The following is a 23,712-nucleotide window of genomic DNA, read 5'->3' as shown; positions in this document are numbered from 1 at the left end:
TAAATACTAGTATCATATAGGATAATTTTTCCAATTTTCTCCAAAATTATCTTTATTCTTGTAAATGAATTGGTCTTCAACCAGAATTCTCCCCCAATCTGATAGCAGAGATTTATTTGCAGATATAAAAGTCTTATCAGTACATCCACAAAACCTCTTTCTTTTGTTTCCAGAGTGCTGTGATGACCATGAGGTGCTTTTAGCGCACACGGCCCGGCACAGAGGCTCAGAAACTAGACTGCGCATTTCACTTCCCAGCTCTGTCCTCTAGTGCTCTGACTCTGAACTTCACATGTTGATGCCCTGTTTGCACATCTTCAAATGGGGATTAAAAAAAAAAAAATAGAATCTACCTCATAGGGTTGTTATAGGGGTTAAATAAGTTAACAGGTATAAAGAGCTTTACTTACTATTAGGTAATTAGAAAGCACAGAATTAAATGTGACTAAAGGCTTATGCTTTGATGTCAGGCTGCCTGGAACAGAAACGCCCTCACCATTCATTCATCTACGAAACCAAAATAAGCTCTTTTGTGAAGGTCAATCCAGAAGAGGACATAAAGCAAAGGTACATTATCTCCTGTGCACAACAGTGATAAAGCAAACACCCATAAGATCACTGTCCCGCTAAGAAACTGACCATCATTGGCATCTGTTAAATCCACCGGACTGGTCCATAATGCAGCCCCTTGCTCTCCCCCACCCCAGAGATGAGCCCTGCACAGACTCTTAACTGTAATCAAGATGCTGAGCCCGCTTTAACAACCATCTTTATCTCTGTTGCTCTCTATTTTTTGTTTTGTTTGAAAACCGACTTTGTCTAATATTCATGTAACTATACTTATTATTTTTTAAATTGTTTAGTTTTTACATGGGATTCTTTCTTTAAGTCTTTCATTTTAAATGTGTCTTTATGCTTTCCATTCATCTCCTGGAAACGACGTAGAGTTCAATGTTTCAATCGCCTGATATCCTTAATTTCAAACTGAAGTCATTAGTCTATCATTACAAGTATGTAAATTGATTGGGGTTATTTGGGCTTATTTATTTGGATGTATTTGGGTTTAAAATCTATCGCCTTATTTTGCTCTTTCTATTTAGCCTACCTGCTGTGTTTCTTTTTCATTTTTTTTTCTTGTTTGCGTTTGGATGGACTGAGCAATTGCTTTCCTTCCATTTTCCTTCCCCACAGTTAGCACCTGACAATATGCAACCCTCCCATTCCTTACGCTCTTATCCTAGAAATTACAACATGTGTCCCCAACTTGCCAGAGCCCAGTGTGACTGCATACCTAATCCTCTTTCTAAACTGTGCAACCTTCTGTGGACCCTTCACTCTTGCATTTCTAACCTTGCAGCACAATCTCCCTTCTGCCTGAAACGCGACCGCAGTGGTTCTGAAAAATCTTTATTTTGATTTTATTCTTTTTAAACTCTTTATTGTGAAAACTTTAGGCATAAACTAACATGAGCAAAAGAAAAGAAACCGCTGCAATGAACCCCACTGGCAAAATAATAATAATAATTATTATCATATATAATAATATTAATATTAATATAACAATTATATTATAATATAATATTTATATTATAACATAATATATAACATTATAATAATATAATAATAATAATAAGTTTCAGCAACTCCCAACTCACGTCCAATCCTGTTTCCTTGGCTTCCCACCCACGTCTATTTACCTTGAATTCGTTAGTGGTAAATATCATACTGGTTTGCCTATAAATATGTGTATCTTAAGAAGGGGGACTCCCTTAAAAAAAAAACCATACTGTCCACCAAAAAAAAAATAACAGTGACAGATGTGAACTAAACTTAAGGAGGTAATCATTCTACAGTACGTACAGATAGCAAATCATTATGTTGTATACCTTAAACTAATACGACATTATATGTCAATTATATTACAATAAGACTGAAAAAAAAAATGCCAGCTGGGGAAGAAAGTACCAGCAATCAATCCTTTATATCATCACAGATCTTGATGTTCACATTTCCCCAATCGCCCCACTAGTTTCTGTTCCTACTGTTCATCTGGGTAAGCCGGGAATAAATGAGTTATTTGGATTATTAATGGTTAACTTGCCACTTCCGCTTCTTCACCTCTGTAGATGCTCCCCTCCATCTCCTCTTTGTCTTTCATTTTCTGTTGCTGTTGTAATCGCAGAGACAGTCTGGATTCTGCGAACTACACCCCTTCACTGTCATCTAACACCCCCTCTGTTCCGCGTTTTTCCCGTGCATTCATGACTGGATCTGGAGACATCATCAAATTCAGGCTCAATTACTTGGCAAGACTACTTTCTAGGTGAGGTTGCGTTCTACCACCAAGAAGCACATAGTGTCTGGCTGTTTCCCTCTGGGGAATGTAAATAGGAAGGATGATCACTGCCTAGATCCACGACTTCATCAGAGGTGAGATATGGCAGCAAAGACTAACTCTAGTCGTCCTTCTCCATCCTTCTCCCTCCATCGGCTGGAGTCCTCATGCGGACAGGAACTCCCTCATCAGTTCTTTGGTGATTGTGAAGTACAGTTGACATAGAAAAGGCAGAATAACTGATTCTTTCCCTATCATTGCCACTTCCAAAATGAGTTGTTCTCCCAAACATCTTTGGTATCTCCCAAAGATGATTAAGGAGATCTTTATCACTATAGAAATTATGCAACTAAACATAATTGGTGTGTTTCAATCCACTACACTTATTATCCTTATTGATGCTCCAATTGTCCCATCAGTAGGCAGTGGGAGCTTGTTCAAGCTGGCTCCTGAGTCCTTTGGACGGACTCTCATAGCCTTTAACACATTCTTTGCTTTTTGGTGAGAAAGAAATATTCTAGACTCACCCTGTATATTTTCCCAAAGATCCACAGTAGTTTTTTGGTGGCCAGTGGTATTTAAAGACCATAATCTGGGCACCTGGGGTAATTTTCAATACTGGGTTAGTCCTTGTTTCTGGACTTTTCCATGGACAGAACTAGAAAATGTGTTCTTATTTTTAAAATATAATATATCGCAAGAAGAAAAACATTATGACTTGATACTGATACTTGCAATTCCAATTTAGGAGTCCAGCGCATTTACTTACTCTCACTCATCCCTCGCACACCAAAAATTGTGGTTCTCAGTGACCCCGGTGTATTTATTCATTTGCTTTCTCCTGCCCAGAGCCAGGACTAGGGCGAGGCAAGTGAGGCCCGTATTGTGCGAAAGTTCCAGAGGCACCACCCTTGGCTGGGGCAGGTATGGGAGCACCTCCTCACCCATGCTGCACCCCACATGGCCACCGGAGGAAAACTGAGATAGAAAGTTCTGGGTTGGGAGCTTGCATCTAATAAATGAAGGCAAACAGAATGCTGTGACATTGCCTAACCCGAGGGAACTATGGCCAGCAAACGGTCCCCACGCCCTTCTTCCATGGAGGATTCCAAAGCTACTCTCTCAACCCTTCCTGCAGCCGCTGCAGTGCTCCTCCGCCTTTTCTCCTTCATTAGACATTTCTCTTTTCTTTCGGGATCTAGGAGATCCCTTGTCTATCAACTGCATTCAAATTGTCCTGCCCTCGCCCACCACAGAGGCTGAAGGCAGACCAAAGCAATTCTTTAGATGATGAACATGGAGATGGTATCTGATGAAGCATTATGACCTTGCAAACTATTATTACATGTACTGAGGTTTCTCTTCCCCATAGATATCAAAACCAATCAAAGAACAGGGCGTCTACATTAAAACACACACACACACACACACACACACACACGCACGACTCCATAACGCAGATGCAAGTAGGATGCATAAAATGAAACAGTCACATTACAGCTACCACTTGGAATCACGTAGTGTGCAGAGCGTATTACACAATAGCTACTTAGCTGTCTGGGATAAATAGTGTCAGGTTACCTTGCAAAGTCTTCGTCCCCACCCATATATTTGGTACTGGAGAGATCTCATGCTGGGTCACATCATAGAGTCTTTTCTCGAGGACACTGGGCGTCAACGACCGGTGTAAACCAGCATCCCTTTGGGTGGATAGATGCTTATGAAAGAGAAAAATTCTTCTTAGAGATCATGATTCAGCATTACTGGGGTACAGCCCAAGAGTCTGCATGAACGAGCTCGCTGTGATTCTGCTACGGAGAAGTTCCACTCGTGGGTGTTCTTCTCCTGCTCCTGGCTCAAGGCTTGGGTTTTAAGTGAACTTTTTCTTGGAATCAATATTCACTCTTTACTTGGTCCTGTTGGTAAACCACATACAGAAACTTCTCTCTTGTGCCTGGCAGGGACAGTGAATCACCTGTGCCTTAGGGTATGTCTCCTAATCTGCTGGGTTTAGTTCTGATACCTACGGGTGGGTGTGGACTTCATGGGGGCATAAAACCGTCTTCCCAGAAGGTCTCTTCTGGCCACCGGCAGGTCTGCACAGCCAAGCATAGCTGTCAATTTTAGACAGGTTGTAAGGCCACTCCGGCTGTCCACATGACTCACCAGAAACACCTCAATTACATAAATTTCAAAACCAAGTATTAGGAATATAAATAACTCCATTTTCCTGAGAACTAATTATTACCCAGAGTCCCTCTGCATGAGTTTCCAGAAGCCCAGAGCTACATCCATGGGGCTGGGAATCTGGACGCTGAGGTCAAGGGCACTGGGGGACATAAGTCACAAAGTTGCAGTGGGCCTGGGTTCCAGCTCTGCTCCTTGCCTGGTGTGAGCTTTGGGAAACAGGCCCTTTCTTTCTCAGAGCCGTCAAGGGTACCTTTCTTCTTTATAGCAGAGGACGATTTCCTGCAGGACTTGGGGGACGTCAGGGAGAGAGTAGATGAGAGGGTGAAGAATTTCAGTCATTCACACCTTCCACGCGTATTTACGGGGTGCTTACTATCTGGCAGGTTGGCTGGGGAGGTATAATGACAACCAAAGGAGACATGATGTCTGTTTTCAGAGAGCTTAGAGTTCATCGGGGTAGGCAGACATGAACTGACTAATCAAATAAATGAGTGAAGCTGCGACAGGGGTTGGCGCTAAGAAGCAGAGGTCAGCGGTCAAAGCCACAGGCCCGTAGGCAGGGAGCTCACCATCAAGGAGCACGGAGAGGGCTATGACCCAGAGCTGCTCCCGCCGAACCACTACCTGGCTGAGGGAAGGCGGCCACAGCAGGACTGGTGGACGCAGGTGGAAGGGAGCCCAGAAGGGTGAAGCTGGAGGAGGGCAGCTCGGTTCAACAAGAAAACGACCAGGGACCCGGGTGGGAAGGACTCCTTGGGGTCTGGACCTTCACACCTTGCGCCCTGCCATGGGCGTGACGGCCCTCATGCTGTGCCCTCCGGACGTCGTTTCATCCCCTAACCCGTTGTGTACTCGTCAGAGTATCATCTCGCTGTCATGACAGGTGTAAGAGGGCAATACGGCACCGTGGTCAGAACACAGGCTGTGCAGCAAACATACTCGGTGCTCCGCTCAGAGCCATGCACACTGCTGTGTGACCTTGGGCAGGATGTGGCATCTCTCTCAGCCTGGAACCAGGAAACGGTACCACTTTCCTCACAAGACTGGTATAATGAATTAATACGTGTCGAAGTTTGTCAAACAGGACCTGATACGTAGGAAGTGGGGAACACATACGAGCTATCCGTATTAATAGGGCTCTAAGCACTTGGTATGTCATAGCTCGAGTTACTTCTTGCAAAAACCCTATGACAGTCACTATTATTACTGATACTTTATAGATAAGAGTTCTGTCATTCATTTAAAAATATGCTCGGTTTAGAGAACAGATAGATGGTTATGGGGAGGAAGACAGGTGAAACAGGTGAAGGGACTGAGAGTTCACTTATCACAAGGAGCACTGAGTGATCTACACAAGTGCGGAATCACTGTATTGTACACCTAAAACGAAGATAACACTGTATGTTAATTGTACTTGAATTTAAAAAAAGAAAAATGAGAGAAAAAAATACGTTAGGTGCTGTGCTAGGAGCTAGGACTGGCGATGAGCAGAAGAAACGCAGGCCCTGTCCTTCCGTGCTGGAAGAACAGTTAAAATGCTCCTGGGCCCCCACTGACCAAGCCTGGGACGATTGGAGCCTCCACATAAACAATGATAGTAAAAATGATAAGGCGTTGAATAAAACAGAAATGCATGAGTCCATTCTGATATAAGTAAGTGAACGCACAGATAGAGGTGTGAGGGAAGATTCCTTGTCATGTTAGAATGCCAGTTAATGAATGCAGAGGAAATGGAGTTGTTGAAAAATTGCCCATTGACAAACATCATAGTAGAAACTGATTCAAGCAAGAATTATCATGGGGACACCTGTGTGGCACAGTCAGTCAAGTGGCTGACTCGTGATTTCCGCTAAGGTCGTGATGGAGATGGAGCCTCACATCAGGCTCTGAGCTCAGAGTGGAATCTGCTTGAGTTTCTCTCTCTCTCCCTCTGTTCCTTCCCACTGTGCTCTCTCTCTCTCTTCTAAATAAGTAAGTACATCTAAAAAAAAAAAGGAATTGTTAGCAGATGCTAAAACCACAGAGTGAAGTTTGATGAGGAATAGGATATTTACCTGCTCTCAAAATACTTCTTAACTCCAAGAAGAAAATCCTATCTTTTTTTTTTCTAAGTTAACCACAACTCTTTTTTTAGGGCTTTAGTTTAAGTTCAACACTTCCACACAGCACCCAGTGCTCACTACGACAAGTGCACTCCTTAACCCCCATCACCTGTATCACCCCTCCCCGCCTTCCCCCTCCCTGCCCTCACCTCCACTCTGGTAACCATCAGTTTGTTCTCTGTAGTTAAGAGCCTGTTTCTTCGTTTGCCTCTCTCTCTTTTTCCTCCTTATGCTCAGTTATTTTAAAATCCCGACTCTATAGTAGAAAATCCTGGCAGACACCACCCTAACCGAGTGATGAAAGTGAACATCACCAATGAGGGACAAACAGACTCCATGTGCCTCCTGATCTGATGGGCTGTGGTATTCATGTCAAATATGCATGATCGTGAATTTAATCATGAAGAAATTGCAGACAAATGAAGATTTAGGGACTTTCTACAAAAGAACTGGTTTATAGTCTTCAAAGATGTTCAGATCATGAAAGACAAGGGCAGACTGGGGGGCAATTCCAGATAAGAAACTTGACAACCGAGTGTAACATGTGATTTGGATCCGGGACAAGAAAAACAGGGCTTTTCTTTTTTGCTATAAAGGACATTACTGGGACACCTGGAAAAATATGAATGTCTGTAGATTACATCATAATATTACATTTATATTAATTTCCTGAATTTGAGAACAGCACTGTAGGTAGGAAAGATAATGTTGTCCTTGTTTTTAGGAACACACACTCAGAGGTACTAAAAGATAAGGGAACTTCATATTTGCATCTCTCACATGGTCCAGAAAAAAAGAAATAATAATAATAATGTATGTGTATATATAGAGAGATATATAGACCAATAAACCAATAGATAAAATGATAGAGCAAATGACGTAAAATGTGAATGCTTGGGAAGTCTGGGTTAAGGACATACAAAAGTTCTTTCTACTATTTTTGCACCTTCTTTCCCTAAATATGAGATTATTAGAAATTAAAAGCTGTCAAAAAATCAAGGACACCTCACCCCTGCCCCCATGCCTCTTTGGGGGAGCCGTGCAGGGCAGAGGGGAGGAGAGGGAGCTGTGACCCCAGGGCTGCAGACCGGGCTAACCCGCCCAGGTGGCTGCACCTCTCTGCAGACCGAGCCATTTCCGGCGGGCTGGGGAAGGGTGCTGACAGCGAGAAACATTATTCCTGGCCCTTGGCCAGTGTGGGAGGAAACAGTGAGAGGAAACAGTGAAAGCTCCGTAGGGCTGAGATGCTGGCGCCAGAAGCTGAGGCGTGGGCAGGATGTGGGGTCCCCACAGGACCCGTAGCCAGCAGGGCTTGCTGGGGACCAGGGATCTGCTGTCCAGGGGGACTCTCTCCCACTGCAGGGAAAGGGGAAGGAGGGACCAGAAAAAAGAGAAAGGGAACGACTAATGTTCACAAGGCACCCCCCCATCTGCCAAGCACCGTTCTGGTTGGTTTACGTTTATTACCTCACTAATCCTCATAGGAGGTTTGGAGACTACCTCTCCTATGACTCCCCTTTTAGAAAGGAGGAAGTAGAGGCTCAGAGGGGTAAGGACAGAACTTTTGTGTGGGGGCACGATGGTGGACCAGAGATGCTCACTGATTTTTATGCTGAAAACCACAACAACAAAAAAGCTGGTTAAAATAAGAATTTTTAAAAATTAATCAAGGATCTGGCAAGAAAATATAAAACATTCTGAAGTCAAAATCCAGGTGAAATCAGGAGCCCAGAGAGGTGGGCAGGGCAGAAGGGCTGCCTTTCACCTTGAGGGCATTTGTCAGATCATGTGACCTTGGCTTTGGTTCTGATGGGCCAATAAAGATGAGAAAAAGGGTCAAGCCAAAGTGGGAAACTAACGGAAGATACTAGCCCTGCACAAAGCTGACCTCCATCAGATTAGGGAGAAACTAGAAGCGCAACCCTCTACCACCACCACCGCCTGCCCCACTCATCATCCCCACTAAAACCTACAAAGAGATCTTAGCACTGAGTTGAGGAGGCGAGCATTTTCCCTGAGAATTCATAAACTCAAGTGCGCGGCCGGTGGTTTTGAAACTTGAATTCACATTCCCTGGTTCGACAAAAACATCTAAGCCGAAGTTGTAGACTGAAGTAACCCCGCAGAGATTTGGGTACGAGTGTCGAAGCAGGAAGAAGCAAATTCCCTCTTCTTTCCTGGACGTTCAGAAAGTGAAAAGATAAATGGAAAAAAATAACACGGACTCCATTACATAAACCACAGATTCAAAAATACATAAAGACTGGTGGAAACAAAAATTTCACACAAAAGCCATGAAGGTGGAGAGGCGAAGAGCATGCCAGCCCAGGAATGGCCAACTGCAAAGAACTTGGGCCAAAATACTTCACCTTTAACCAAGGGCCCACTGCAGAGATGAGTTTCTCAACCTCAGGCACGTAATTCTTTGTTGTATGGGTTGATACACTGTAGGATGTTCAGCAACATCCCCGGGTTCTACCCGCCAGATGCCGGGGGCATCATTCCCCAGTCTGGACTGTGGCAACCAAAAATGTCTCCAGACGTTGCTAAATATCCCTTAAGGGGTAGACTGCTCCCGGTTGAGAACCACCAACCTGAACTGATGAACCTGGATGATAATCATAATGAACACAGGCCACAGATCTGAGAAGCCAGAGTAGGGATGGGAAGGCTTATTGTAGGTGGTGGGAGGTGGGGTGAAGCAACTAAGGTCCAGAGAAAATAGTACAATGACCCACTGGCAGCAAATCTCAGAAAGAGCCAGCAAAGCTATACTCCCTAAAAGAACCTTCTACTAATATCCGGGGCATGAAAATCCAACTCATTTCATGGCACATAATTTTTTTCTAATTGACTTAGCACAGAATCAATACAAAGACGCTAAAAAAAAAAAAAAAAAAAAAGTGGGGTGGGAAAATCGGCAAAGCCTGCCACATAAAGAACAATGACCAGGGAAAAAGATTTTCCCACAGAATAGATGAAAAAATCTGACTAAACATTGTTCTACGAAGGAACAAATCTTACTAAAACAAGTGCCTCTGGGAGGGAAGCCCCCAAAGCGGAAACGGAACAACTCTGGGAAGAGACAGAAAGGCAATAGGAGGAGATGAAGGGAGAACTGGAAGAACGGAAGGATAAGAAAAAACAAAGTAATTTCAGAAACGAGGATGCGCTTGGGTGGAGGACTCAGGCACAACACAATAAAAATGGAGGACAGACACAGGAAAGTGACCAAATAAGACAAAATGAAAAAAAAAGTGTTTTTTTTTTTAATTAGAGAGAAAATGATAGGTATTTCAAAAGACAAGAGAGCCAACAAATACATAATTGGAATCTCTAGACGTGAAACACAAAACAATGAAATACAACGAATACTTGAGAATAGCATTGAGGGAAACATGCTTGAAATAAAATATATGAATCTATGAAGAACACCATGTGTGCCAGAGAACGCGGGCCTAGAACAGTCCTTTCCAAAACTCTCCTGATAAAATTACCAGACTTCAGAGATACAGAAGATAGCCTGTGAGCAGCCAGGCCAAGCAAACAAACAAATAAACAAAAACCAAAAAGCAAATCTGATCACTCGTACAGGGACAAAATCGAGCGGGCCCCAGCATTATTCAATGCCAAACAGTGGCACAACCCTCATAGGGTATGCAAGGATTTTATGTGCCATCAAGTTGTTCCTCAAGCATAAAAGCTACAAACAAACATTCTTAGACATGCGGGAACTCGGGGAGTATCGTGTGCGTGGACCTTCTTGAGGGAACTACCTGAGAACAAACTGAGACCACCAGGAGGTGACCAGGGAAGCCATGGCAAAAGGAGGACCTGGAGCAAGCATGAAATATATGTTTAAAAGTAGATCGAGGGGCGCCTGGGTGGCTCAGTGGGTTAAGCCGCTGCCTTCGGCTCGGGTCATGATCTCAGGGTCCTGGGATCGAGCCCCGCATCGGGCTCTCTGCTCAGCAGGGAGCCTGCTTCCTCCTCTCTCTCTGCCTGCCTCTCTGCCTGCTTGTGATCTCTCTCTGTCAAATAAATAAATAAAATCTTTTAAAAAAAAATAAAAAAAATAAAAAAATAAATGTCCTTGCCTACTAATTCCCTCATCTGTGTCATTTCTGGATCTGTTTCTATAAAAAAAAAAAAAAAAAAAAAGTAGATCGAAGATAAAAGGAAGCCTGGGCATCTGCTTGTGTAAATGTATACAGGCTGCCATAATATAGGAATAACGTATCTAATCAGAAGTGAGAGGAGAAAGTAGAAAGAAGATGAGAATAGAGAACATTTCCTCATGGCCCTGTCTGTGATAGCTGGGAGTTAAAGAACAACATCAAGAACTGAGAAATCGGGGCGCCTGGGTGGCTCAGTGGGTTAAGCCGCTGCCTTCGGCTCAGGTCATGATCTCAGGGTCCTGGGATCGAGTCCCACATCGGGCTCTCTGCTCGGCAGGAAGCCTGCTTCCCTCTCTCTCTCTCTGCCTGCCTCTCTGTCTGCTTGTGATCTCTCTCTGTCAAATCAATAAATAAAAAATCTTAAAAAAAAAAAAAAGAACTGAGAAATCAAATAGTAGAAGCATATTTAATATGGTTTATTAATAATACAAAGTTAAACATGTATAGAGATCATTTTGCATTGCATCGAGGGAAGGGATGGGGGGAATGAGCCAATTTTTCATTGCTCATTCTAGGAGATTAACAGATACTGCCTGATATACAGGGAACTAAGGTTGCTCTACAGTATTATAATTATGAAGGCAAACACTAGGAAAAATACAAAGAAGCCTTCCTCAATAAGAATTTTCATAGCTCTGGCTAGGACCTCCAGTGCGATGTTGAATGGCAGTGACAGGAGTGGGCATACTTACCTTGTTCCTGATCTCTGAGAAAGCTTTTGGTCCTTTACTGTTGGGTATGATGTTAGCTGTGGGTTTTTCATAAGTGTCTCATATCGTGTTGAGGAAGTTGCCTTTTCTTCCTAGTTGCTAAATGTTTTTATGATGGAAAGATGATGGGTTTGTTGAACCATCCTTGCATTCCTGAAAAAAATCTCATTTGGTCCTGGTGTACAATCCTTTTTAATATGCTGCTGGGTTCTGTCTGCTAGCATTTTGTTGAGGAATTTTGCATCTATATTCATAAGGGATATTGGCATGTAGTTTTCTCATAGCTTCTTTTCTTTTCTTTTCAAGGATTTATTTATTTTAGAGGGGGAGAGAGAGAGAAAGACCACCAGTGGGAGGGGCAGATGGAGAGGGAGAGAGAGAATCTTAAGCAGACTCCAAGCTGAGCAGGGAGCCCATGGGGCTCAGTCTCACAACTATGAGATCATGACCTGAGCCAAAACCAAGAGTCAGATGCTTAACTGACTTTGCCACCCAGACAAAGAACATTTCCTTGTCTGGCTTTGGTAGCAAAGGAATACTGGCCTCATCAAATGAGCTGGGAAGTGTTCCTTTGTCTTCTGATTTTTGGAAGATTTTGAGAAGTATTGGTTTTAACTCTTTAAATATTTGGTAGGATTCACCAGTGAAGCCATCTGGCCTGAGACTTTGTGGGAAGGTTTTTGATTAGTCATTCAACCTCTTTACTTGTTACAGGTCTGTATTTAACTAATTTTTAAAATACACATTTTTTTTTTCAGATTAAATCTCAAGATAAAATCCAACTCTCCACGGTACGTAAGAGATACACCTAAGAGGTTGAAACTAAACGGCAAACAAAGCCATACCAGGCAAAGAAAAAAAAAAAATAATGATTAGCAGAAGTCATGATTTAAGTATCAAACAAAGTGCAGTTTGGTCCAAAGAGAATTAAGCACAGTGGAAAGGATCGTGTATCAGCTGCCACTCAAATGCTGATACAACGGTGAACGCCTGTGCAGCAGATGCCCCAGAATTTACCAGATTAACCACAGCAGTGCAAGGACACTCAGAGCATGTGAGCAGGAGACTGGAGCTCATCTCTCATTGCCCAAGTAGTATGGTCACTAAGGCAGCCCGGCTATAACATGAGAGGGTTGCAGCACCATGCCAGCGACAAGAAAGAACTTTATTTTTCTCTCCTGTAACAATCCAGGACGGCAGATGGTTCTCTTCATTCAGTGGTTCAGAGGCCCAAGTTCTTTTCAAGGTTGGGGCGCTGTCATCCCCTAAGACCATGCCATCCTTTTCTTGGTGGAAGCCAAATGACCACTATATGCCCACTTTGATCCTAGCAGGAGGGAGGTGAGATCACAGAGCTAGCAAGCCCACAATTGCAGACCTGGGTTCACAAGTGGCAGATACAACTCACCCTCACATTTGATTAGAGAAAACTTGCCATTTGTCACTGGGTAAAACTAAATCCAAGGCGTGGGGTAGGCTGAGAGTGGCTGAGTCGTGCCTGGGATAAAGGACAGAACAGATCTTAGGGGACCACTACTGATCAGTAGCAACTAAACACCTGAGTGTGCTCATTCCCCCTTGAGTCGGATACACTCAACTCTCCTCCCCAAGAGACACCAAAGTTACCGTATTCCAGATCTCTGAGTGAGGCACAGACCCCTCTACCAGGTTCAGATGTGGTTCCTTGTGGTCTGAGGACCTGTAGGCTACAAGACAATTCATTTGTCCCACCCGCCTGACCAATGGGCAATGGTGAAGCCAAGAGAACAAGACTGTGATAGGTACCAATTACAGAAGATGAGCATGGGCAATGCTCCCCAGTCCTGGACAGGAACTGTAAGGACCCCTGACCAGGGCGGGGATGTTCAGTTCTCCAGAAGATCCTCCCTTGTCTTCTGTCCTCATCTGCAGTGGATGTCAGCAAATATGTCTTCCTTTAGGGCTGTTCTGGGGCCTAAACACTTATGGGCTTTTGTGGTTTCTTTAGAAAAACAATTCCCTGGGTGATTTATTAGGGATCACAGTTTGTTTGCTTCCTGTCCCGGTCCTGAGCCCCTGTCGTCCTCCCCCGCCCCCACTGCGGGAGCCTATTTGGGGTGGGAAACTGATGTCCCCATCCCAGTCAGGAGAATGGGACATTTTTCTGGTGTGGGAAAATCTGTTCTGGGTCAGATTGGTGGGGAACAGCCTCTGGCCCTGCTGCAGATGGAGGGGAAGGCCCAGCTGATGCGGAGAGATCCAGTGGCAATACAATGGTTTGGGGGAGGACAGGAGCTCATTTCCGCCAGTGGCCTGTCTTGAGTCCCCATCCCACCTCCACAGGCAGCTCAGTGTCATGAGGTCCCCAGGCCTTGCTTTCATGCTGGGTCAAAGGCAGACTGCAGGGAGGCCTACATTCTTCTGGGAAGAACAAGAGGGACATGCCCACGGTCTCAAAGCCTCAGCCCAGCATGGCTTGCCCTGCTTGCTTGCTTATTCCGGGAAACTCCGGCACGTGGCCATGCTCACGGCAAAGGGGGCCTGAGAGATTTGGTCTAGTCGCGTACAGAGAAAGATGGAGAAAATGGATTTCAGTGGATCGTGAGCAGTCTCAACTCTGGTCTGTCCAACTGGCTACCGGAGACAGTTTATTGGGAAAAAGGAAGGCCTCTCTAGAGCCACATATAGCTCTTCCTGGCCCAGGAACGTGTAAATTTCAAGATAGCTCCTCCGTCCACACCATCCCACCCCACCCCCCGATGGCCCCCTCCCTGCACACCCAAATACGTTGGTGGACAGGAATGGGGAAACCACAGATTCTCATGTGGAAAAGGGAAGAAGAGAAACACTGAAAAGTCACCAGTGCATACATGCAAAGGTGTTCAACGTCACTCATCATCAGGGAGATGCAAGTCAAAATCACAATGAGATACCACCTCACACCTGTCAGAATGGCTAAAATAAAAACAAAAACAAAACCAAAACAAACAAACAAAAAAACACAAGAAACAAGTGTTGTTGAGGAAAAAAGAAACCTTGTGCACTGTTGGGGAGAATGCAAACTGGTGCAGCCACTGTAGAAAACAGTATGGAGTTTCCTCAAAAAGTTAAAAATAGAGCTGCCCTATGATCCAGTAATTGCACTACTGGGTATTTACTCAAAAAACACAAAAACACTAATTCAAAGGGATACACGCACCCCTGTTTATAACAGCATTATTTACAAGAGCCAAGATACGGAAGCAGCCCCTGTGTCCATCGACTGATGAATGGATAAAGAAGGGATAGATACATATAATGGAATATTACTCAGCCAGCAAAAAGAAATCTTGCCATTTGTAATGACATGAAAGGAGCTAGAGAATATCATGCTAAGTCAGCAGTCAGAGAAAGACAAATACGATTTGATTTCACTCATATGTGGAATTTAAGAAACAAAACAAATGAGCAAAGGGGGAAAAAGAAAGAGGGAAAAAACCAAACAAACAGACTCTGAACTATAGAGAACAAAACAATGGTTACCAGAGGGAAGGGGTATGGGGATGGGTAAAATAGGAGAGGGGTTAAATTTTTTTAGATTGCTAAATCACTATATTGCACAAATAAAGCCAAGATAACCGTATGTGAACTATACTGGAATTAAAATTTTAAAAAAGAAGTCACTGGTACATGACGAATTTTAGTAGCAACCGGTGAGGACTCGCGCTGGCATATGAGGCTAATCTGGCCAACCCAGTTCTGGAAAATTCTCCTTTCCCCATCATCCTCTGTGACCACTTCTGAAGTAGGTGTTAAAAGTTCTGACCTCCTTGGGGCTCAAACAATTGTAATCACCGGTCAATTCCTACTTTTCTTGGCAATGCCTTCAAAAGGCTTCTGGTCTAGGTGCTTCTAGTTAGTTCCAGGTGCCAATAACCACACCCAAAGATGTTTTCTCAGCAGAGTTTGAAGTCTGTTTTATTACTTTGTTTCCTGCTCTGGCCCAGCTAACTTTGATTCGGGCTACTCGGGGGAATTCTAAAACAATAAGTCTGAGTGGGAAGACAATACCCTTAACCTAACCTTGCTCTCGGGCTGGATCCTGTACGGGGCCTCCTGGGTGGTCTTCCAGAAAGGCTGAGCCTCAACAACTGATTTCCTTCTATGTGGATAACAAAGGGCTTTCACCTCTCGGGCACCATGTTTCTAGATACTCTCTATTCCTTTCCATCTATCGTGTCTTTCTTTAATAATCTATTGAAAGTCATAAAGAACAGCAACCAGTATACACTAATATTCCAGCTCTTTCTAACCACTTCTCCTAGAGCTGTGAACTCAGCCAGTATACGACCAGCCTTCCCAAGCATCATAAAAATGGTTTTATTGCTGTTTTTCCAAGGTATAACAAGACTATCCAACTTCCCAGCCTGCAATGCCTGTACCCTTCCCACCTGCAGCAAAACCACTAAGTCAATGCCTCATCTTGTAGGGGTTTTGCTAAAACAGCAGTAATAAACTGCCAGTATACCAGTATTGTTTTCTGTTTATTTAGGTCAGGGAAGGCGGCTGTAAGAATGAGAGTCTATAATGATTTAGTGGCTCAACGAAGATGGAAAGGTGTTTCACATGTAATAGTCTTTGGTGACCATTCCAGATTGGCAGGCTGTTGGGTTCCACAAGGTCATCCAGGAGCCTGGGGGCCTTCCGTCCTGTTGCCCTGTCATCCTCTAGGCCATTGGCCTCAGCAGTTTGATCACTGCTGGGTCGCAGACGCATGCACGTTCCCACTTGTGGGAAGGGGAAAGAGGGCGGGGGTGGGGTGGGGTGGTAGGAGGGTTCGATTTAAGGCTAAGACCTGGGAGGAACCCAGTTCCCTTGCTAGTATACGCCACTGGCAAGAATGTAATCACATTGAGAGACCCACAAGCAGGAGGGACCTAGAGGCTGGCTGTGTGCCCTGGATGAAGCAGGAAATCAGTGTTGGTGGGCAATTGGCAGGCCCTTCCCTGCGCCTGGGAGTTGAATGGGCAGGTTGTCCTCATGACTCACATGGCCTTGAGCATAAGCCGAGAGGACGTTGGTCTCTGTGGGAGGCCCTGGCCCTCTCACCCCAGGCACGCACTTATTGCCCATCCAGAATGCTGGGCCAGCAGACCACAATGACACACGTTTGCTTGGCCAACTTTGCCATATCCAGAATGTACTCTATAGTACCCTCTAAAATGATGCCCAGCCTGTACCGGTGGGTGCCTGGGAGAGACGCACGGCAACCCCAGGAAGCTGCTGGGGGACAGAAGGGTGTGCTAGCCTAGAGTCTCCAAGAAGCAGAGGCCCAGAGAGGGTTACATGTGCAAGGATGTCATTAGGAGACATGCACGTGGGAAATGAACTAGAAGGAGCCAGTGAAGGTCTGAGGGAGTCAGCAGGGCAGGCCTCCATGCAAGAGCGATCCCGAGAGAAGGGGACAGGGAGAGATGACTGTGGCAATCTAAGAAAGCTTCAACAGAGCCACTGGGAAATCCTCAAACCAAAGCCGACCAAGAAACAAATCGGTGTCTCCTAGAAGGGTTCTGCCCTAGTGTCCCCAGCTGTGCACATGGTCATTGGTGGGAAGCAGCTCGTGGGGGGAGGGGATGGGATGGATGTCAGAGCTAGGGCTGCTCTGATCAATATTGTGTCTGTCCCAAGAAGTCTGCAAGGCCATTTCTCACGGCTGCCATGGGAAGTTATGGTTAGATCTGGGGCTCATACTCTAGACAGAGCACAGGATTTAAAAATTCTGAAATTAAAAAAGAAAAACAATTGCACTGGGTTGCCCCCGTGCTCACCACCGACAAGTTGTGTGGCATTGGGCGAGAAACGGAACCTCTCTGATCCTTGTTAGTTTCCTCATGTGTGAAATGCCGGAGAAATGTTATCAGGACGAAAGTCGAGTTCCAGCAGGAGGTACCCACTAAACGGTAGCCTTGCTTTATCCCCTCCCCATTCTGCCAGAGCTCAGTGGGTCTAGGGGTACTCCACACGTGCTCCCTGAGGAAGGAATCCCAAGTCCACAGCAGACCCCAATTCCCTGGGACAGCAGATAGGCCTTCTCTCTCTGCCCCGCAGCGAGTGGCCTCAGAGGCCGAGCTGGCTTGCAAACCAGTCCGAGAGGCACCCTGATAAATGTCTCCCCGAGGCCCGGAGGGAAATATTTACAAGAGACTGCTGGCCAGGCCTGGGACGGCCACTTGTTACCTCCCCTGGGCTTCAGCTTGTTTGAAAACTCATCACCCAGGCTAGGACTGTGGGCTGAGGCCCAGGTGGCGAAGGGAAGGAAGAAGGCGGCTCCTTGGACAAGCCTGTAAATCCCGGCGGCAGACGGCAGACGGCTGGGCAGGCTTCCACCCACCCCAGGCACACGCCGGCTCTACAGCTCCTGAGAGGCGCTGTCTCTGGCTTCTCTCTCCCCCAGTGCCCAGCACGTTCGTTCGCAGCCGCCTTCCCTCCCTCCTACTCTCTGGGGGCCCCTCCCCCTACCCACCCGCCTTTCTTCTCTCTCTCCAACGGTCACCCCGATTCTTCTCCATCTCTTGACACCTTCCGGGGCTCCTGAGTCTTTAGTGTATAGCTCTCTGCACTTTCCCATCTCTGGAGGTCTCCGAGTCTCCCCAAGCGGACTTATTCCTCCCTGCCTTGCTGGTTCTCATGCTCTCTTGCTCCCTCGGCCCATCTCTCTCCCTCTGGTTCCTCCTCTTCCACCATTTGACCTCCGAGCCCAGCTGCCTCCTTGGAGCTGTGTGCTGCCTTGGAACGCCTTCAAGCCACAAGGAGCCGCTGAGTCCTGCAAGTTCACCAGGGACCCTGGAGCAGCACCCCGATCCCTCATCTGCCCTCTTCCTCTGTGTATGGCGGACATGCGCAGAACCAGAGGGCCCCAGCACCCCTGCCCCAGCCTGCTCGCTCTGATAATAGAGCATTCCAAACTCCTCTCCCTCCCCCAGGCCCTCTCGGGGTCACTGCCTCTTCTAAACATCTTCCTGTATCCAACCCTTAGAACTCACTGCTAGTTACGGGTGATATTAAGAAACTGGGACAAATAGGACATCACTTTTATACCAAAAGGAGGAAAATTGGCTTAATTAAGTGTTTGGTATCTATTCAAGAGAATTTTATAAAAATTATGAAGTAGAGCCATACATACGGGTGTAAAACACAAACCCAGGTAAGTCAAAAGCGGATTAAAAGTAGTATTTAGAGCATAAACCTGTCTTGTAAAAGAAAAGAAATATGCATAATGTCCAAAATCACATATTTATTTCAGGGTGGTGGGAGTATAAGGAACTTTTTATTGTGATGAACAAATAAAGCCCACCAGGACATAGTCAAGATAGGCGTCAATCTTCTTTGCTGCCCCTTTATTGATTTTAACCCAACAAACATTTCGGAAGCCCCAACTGGGTGCTGGCCCCTCCCAGAGGCTAAACAAGAACTAGAGTGATCAGATATGTGACAGATCCCACGGCAATCCCCGGAGACTGGCCAGGGTGACCCAAAGAGACACTTCACGTAGGTCTTCAGCTGGGGCCAGTGCTGAAGGTGAACAGAAGAGGCTCTCAGGGGGCAAAGGGTACCGGCAGGGGAGCAGTGCCCAGAGGGGAGCCGTCCAGCTAGGATCTCGAACGTGAAGGGTGTGGAACCATCCTCCCAAGAAGGCTTGGGGCACCCACCACTTAAACAGCAGAAACACAACCTACTGCTAAAGACGGAAGATAAGACAGGGGAGGAAGATGAGGGACTAGAACAGGGCTGGGTTGGGGGTACCGTTCCAAGTCTCAGCCAGCCCCCCTCTCTCCCCAAGGAGCTCAAACCAGCCTAGCCATGCTGCTGGAATCAAAGCCTGAACTCATGGCTGCATGGCCAGGCTGTGGCTGCTGAAGTTAAGGGCCTTCTGTCAGGAACCCCAAGCACAGAGAAGCTGTGGCCTGGGACCGCAGTGGCCAGTGTGTTCCCTTGGGCTAAGCAGGGCCAAAGACCCCCAAGGCCCTGGGCTGGCCTCCTAGATGGGAGAACATTCTTTCAGGCCCTGCGGGTTCTATTTTTGTTTCTTTGTTTCACTTCCTCGGCTCCCCTCTTCTGCAGAGTCCAGGGCTAGGAGAGGCGTGGTGTCAAGAGGCAGTACAGATGCCCTGCGGGCTGAGCTGAGCTCCAGCACCAGCCCCACCACGAGAGGGCACCCGAGAACAGAAACTGCAATCTCCGGAGAAGCGGCAGGCGGAGGAGGGAAAGCTCCCAAACTCTGCACGGATCTCTGAACTACTGCGTCCAGGGCCTGGCTCCGTGGGTCAGATCTGGAGCAATCCTGGAGGGCTTGGCTGGGTGGGGGCCCCAAGTGCCGGGACCTGCCCTCTTCCACCGGATGTTGTTTATTACATAGATCGCCACCTACTGCCAGGTGATAGTGTTACACTGCCAACTCAGGGTTTAGGGTGTAGGCAGGGTGCGGGGCAGCTGCTGGAGACACTGGAAAGGGACTGGCATGATGGAGAGAGCCCTGGACGCGAGTCAGGACAGCTGACTGCGCCGCCACTACTTTCTGTGTGGCCTCTCCCTCTCCCCTAAGTTTGTTTTCTCATTTGTAAACAGAGGGGGTGGGAAGACTCAGTGGTACCCAAGCGCCCTTCAGGCTCTGACCAAAGACATGCCCCACTCTCCTTGAACAGCCCTGAAGAGGGCCAAGGAGGCTGGAGAAAGGGGACGAAGAACCAAAACGGCCACTGTCTGCTTGGGGGCAGTGCAGGGGCGCCCGGCACGGGGCTGAGTCAGCGCAGGGGACACGCAGCACTCTGTCGGGTCCCACCACCCAAATATCCCCTCCCAGGTCTCCCACTGCTGGCTTCGGGCAGCGCCCCACCCGCCGCCTGGAAGGGGCGCCGAGGGAGTACGGTGTTCTGCGGTGAAGGCGGGACGATGACCCTGACCCGGCCTCCCTGAGAAGTCAACCTCACCAAGGAACGTTCTCTCTGTCCTCACGGCGCCGACCTTCGCCTCACGGGCGTCTCCCTCCATCCCGCACGCCGGCGATGGGGAACGGAGTAGGGAGGCAGGAGCGCTCGGAGCCGGGAATGGATCCACTTGGGGAGGCGAGTAACGGCCCCGGGGAACCCCGGGCGCGACCTCGTTCCGGTGATTGAAGTTTGTGGAGTTACCTCTACCCGGGGATCCCACCCCCCATTCCAACCACATCCTTCTCCCACCTCCCCCAGTCTCAGGAGCCTGAGCCCCGAAGGTTCAAGAAGTCAAGAGCCTGGAGAAATGCACTGTGCAAATATATTGACTTTATTTGTCTCCGTTCGGGAGCCTCACAGACATATCCAAGTAAAAAGATCGTTAAATAAACGCCGTCAGCCATCGCAATGCAAAAATAAATATCAGTCCTCCGGCCGCAGCAGCAGCTGCGCCCCAAGTCCCATCAGCCGCGCCTAACAATTATAAAAGTGTTCAGCGAGAGTGTGTTGGCGTGAGTGTGAACGGGTGAGCGCTGGGGAGGGGGGCACGGCGGAGCGGTGAGCGGACTCGGAGTTGCAGACCCTCAGACAAGGGCGTGGAGCGGCTCTCGGGGAAGCCCCGGCGACCCAGCGCCGACTCAGCGCGGGCGCGCCTCCCGCACACACTCACGGCAGAGTCCGTACTGGGAAGAGTTAAAAAATAAACATTTACAAGGGCAAAGAAAGCGGCCCCCCTCCCCGGCAGCCCCGCGCGCTCCGGCCCGGGAGCGGCGCAGCGCGGGGCGCACGGAGCAGTTCGCAGCCCGGCGAGAGGTCCCGGTGCTCGCGGGCCCCCGGGGCGCCGGGCGCGGGCCCTCTGAGGCCGGGTTCGCGGGTCCCCGGGCAGCGCCCCTCACAGGGCCGAGTCGGAGTCGCTCGAGTCCAGGCTGTTCCTCAGTTTGCAGCTGCTGAGCTGCTCCCTCTGCAGCGACAGGCTCTGCGTGCTGCGGCGCAGGCACTCCAGGCTCTGCAGGAACGACTTCTTGGCCTTCTCCTCCTCCATGGGGGACACCCCTTCCTCCTCCACCTCCTGGATCTCGTCGAAGGTCACCGGCTGCGTCTTGAAGCGGGACTGGCGCGGCCGCCGCAGCCGGCCCTTGCCCTTGGACAGCTTGGCGGGCCGCACGGGCTGCGGGAACTCGTCGGCCAGGCACACGAAGTGCGGCATCACCGCCTGGTAGCTGGAGCAGATGCCCATCAGCTCGCCGGGCTTGGCGGCCGCCATGGCGCTGCCGGCGTCTTCGGGGCCGGGCGGCGGGGCGCCGGGGCTCTCGGGGGGCGGCCGCTGCGCCGGGGCCCCCCGGGAGGCAGCAGCCTGGGGCTCGCCGGGCGGGGGATCCAAATCTGCTGCGGGGTGGCGGCGGCCCTCGCGGGCCCGGGTCGGCGTTTTCTCGGGAGGGCGGGCGGGAGAGCCCGTCGGGGGCCGCGGGGCTCGGCGCGCGCTGCTGGGCTGCGCTCCCGGGCGCTCGCCGCCGCGGCAGTCACCGTCTGCCCCGCGGCGGCCCGGCCCGCCGCTTATATAGCCCGCTCCTGCCCACACGGCCGCGAGCTCGGATGACAGCGAATGCCATTTAAAGCGTGCGCGCCCCGCGCCCTTCCGCCTGACGTCGCCCCGCCGCTCTGGGAAAGTAACGGCCCTTTCCCCAGCGCCGCCCGCCCGCCCCCAGCCAACCCGGCTCCGGAAGGCAGGCCCCGCCCGCGGGGTTCCGGGAGCATCCGAGGCCCCGGGAGCACGCGGCGGGGCGGGGTGGCCGGAGAGCCGGCGGATGAGGGGCGGGGGGCTCGGATCGGCGGACACCGGGCTGCCGCTGTCCGTCCTGGGATCCCCAAGTTGCTACCGACCGTGGTGGCCGCGGCGGCGCAGGTCCCCTTCCCCCTCCCAGATCCCAAATGCATACACTCAAGACGCTGGTGATTCCGCCGCGGGTTCTGCGTTGGGCGCGTGGTGGAGGCAGCTCCCAGCCCTCCTCGGAGCGGGGAGAGCCGGGCGCCGGGACAGCCGGGCACCTAGCTCCCCAGAACTGAGTTCGGAGAAAAGGTTGGGTTTCTTCTCTGGATCCTCGTCACCCTTCCCCAGACAAACGCAAATCCATAGACACACACAAACACGCACAGAGCCATGGACGAATAAAAACACAGCCCGATTATTCCATTCCGGTTCTCCCCTTCCCTAGCCATCTTCGCTCCGTCTCCCCACAACCCCACCCCCAGGTCCCCCAGGCACCAGCCCCCTATTCATGCTCAGAAGAATGACACTTGGATAGGCACTAATAACAATGATAATAACTACAATCTGGAGAGCTTCACTCCGAACCACCCAGGGAGCTTCGTTTTACATATATTACCCTACTTAATCTTCATAACAGCCCTGTGAGGTAATTGGTATTCTCCCAAATTTACATACGACATAGTGGAGGCACAGAGAGGATAAGTAGCTAGTCCTTTAGTAATGGATGGAACCAGCCGGTGCTATTACTGCCTTGTGCTGAGGGCTGGTACCTACCAGTGCCCCTGGGGCTTCTGAGAGCAGGTCCCCTGGTTTCCCTGACTCCCAAGAAGGAACTGTGAGCACCCCCCACCCCAGACCACATGGGTCTCAAGGGTGGCAGGCACAGAACCCTGCATCCATCTTCCCCACTCCCTTCCACAGGCACCCAGCCAGGCTCACAGGGCCACTGGGAAAGGAGGGAATCAGTGGGATTTGGCCTCCATTCCTTCCACAGCCGTTCAACAGATTCATTAAGGACCTCCTGGGTCCCAGCTCAGGGGTTACATCCCAGTGTGTGGGGCAGACAATAAATCTCAAAACAAGACCCTGATCTTGGGTGATGTGGGAGAGATGCAGATGGAGAAAGGTGCAGAAGGCGGGGGCAGGAAAAGCTTCTCAGAGTGGTCGATCTTTAAGGTGACGCTGAGGGACAATAGTGTCACTGCTACGAGCTTAATACGGGCCATGCTCTAATACTTTTTATGTGTTAGCTCAACAGCTCTAGGAAACAAATACTTTTATTATTGTCCTTAACAGATAGAAAAACCAAGGCACAGAACAGGTAAGCAACTTACCCAAGGTCACACAGCTAGTAAGCAGCAGAGCTGAGATTCAAACCCGGGTGACTCCTCTCCTGAGCCCTCCCTCTTAACTTACACTGAAGCCCTTTGTCCTATGGAATACAAAGAAGGAACCAGAGTGTGACCAAGTGAGAGCGTAAGGAG

General features: G+C 48.7%; 2 protein-coding genes across 6 annotated transcripts in view; both read right to left on the bottom strand.

The window, feature by feature from the left end:
- The window catches only part of LOC125079411 (very-long-chain 3-oxoacyl-CoA reductase), a 339,719-nt gene that overhangs the window by 75,969 nt on the left and 240,038 nt on the right, over positions 1-23,712 (bottom strand). Inside the window, exon 1 of one of the 5 annotated variants that reach the window (XM_047692988.1) lies at positions 3,917-3,966. The exons of the other annotated variants lie outside the window; for them this stretch is intronic. The gene's annotated coding sequence lies outside the window, so the exon portion shown is untranslated. Of the gene's footprint in view, positions 1-3,916; positions 3,967-23,712 lie in introns of those variants that run through there. 5 annotated transcript variants of the gene reach the window in all.
- On the bottom strand, positions 20,771-23,454 carry C10H11orf96 (chromosome 10 C11orf96 homolog). Its single transcript, XM_047691440.1, has 2 exons — positions 23,314-23,454; positions 20,771-22,333 (listed from the first exon to the last, which is right to left on the bottom strand). Exons 1-2 carry the CDS (start codon positions 23,452-23,454, stop codon positions 21,353-21,355), a joined length of 1,122 nt encoding a protein of 373 aa, XP_047547396.1. The 3' UTR covers positions 20,771-21,352.

Source organism: Lutra lutra, chromosome 10, assembly GCF_902655055.1.
Source record: "Lutra lutra chromosome 10, mLutLut1.2, whole genome shotgun sequence".
Classification (NCBI taxonomy): Eukaryota; Metazoa; Chordata; class Mammalia; order Carnivora; family Mustelidae; genus Lutra; species Lutra lutra.
The sequence above is the reverse complement of the archived record's forward strand: the minus strand, read 5'-3'. Positions and strand labels throughout refer to the sequence as shown.

What these genes read in the sequence shown, in the direction of transcription:
- C10H11orf96 (XM_047691440.1), bottom strand. Translation starts at nt 23,454, where the DNA reads ATGGCCCGTATTAAGCTCGTAGCAGTGACACTATTGTCCCTCAGCGTC. An exon ending in CCACATCACCCAAGATCAGG is followed by an intron (nt 22,334 to 23,313) that starts GTCTTGTTTTGA and finishes CACGGTCGGTAG; the next exon opens with CAACTTGGGGATCCCAGGAC.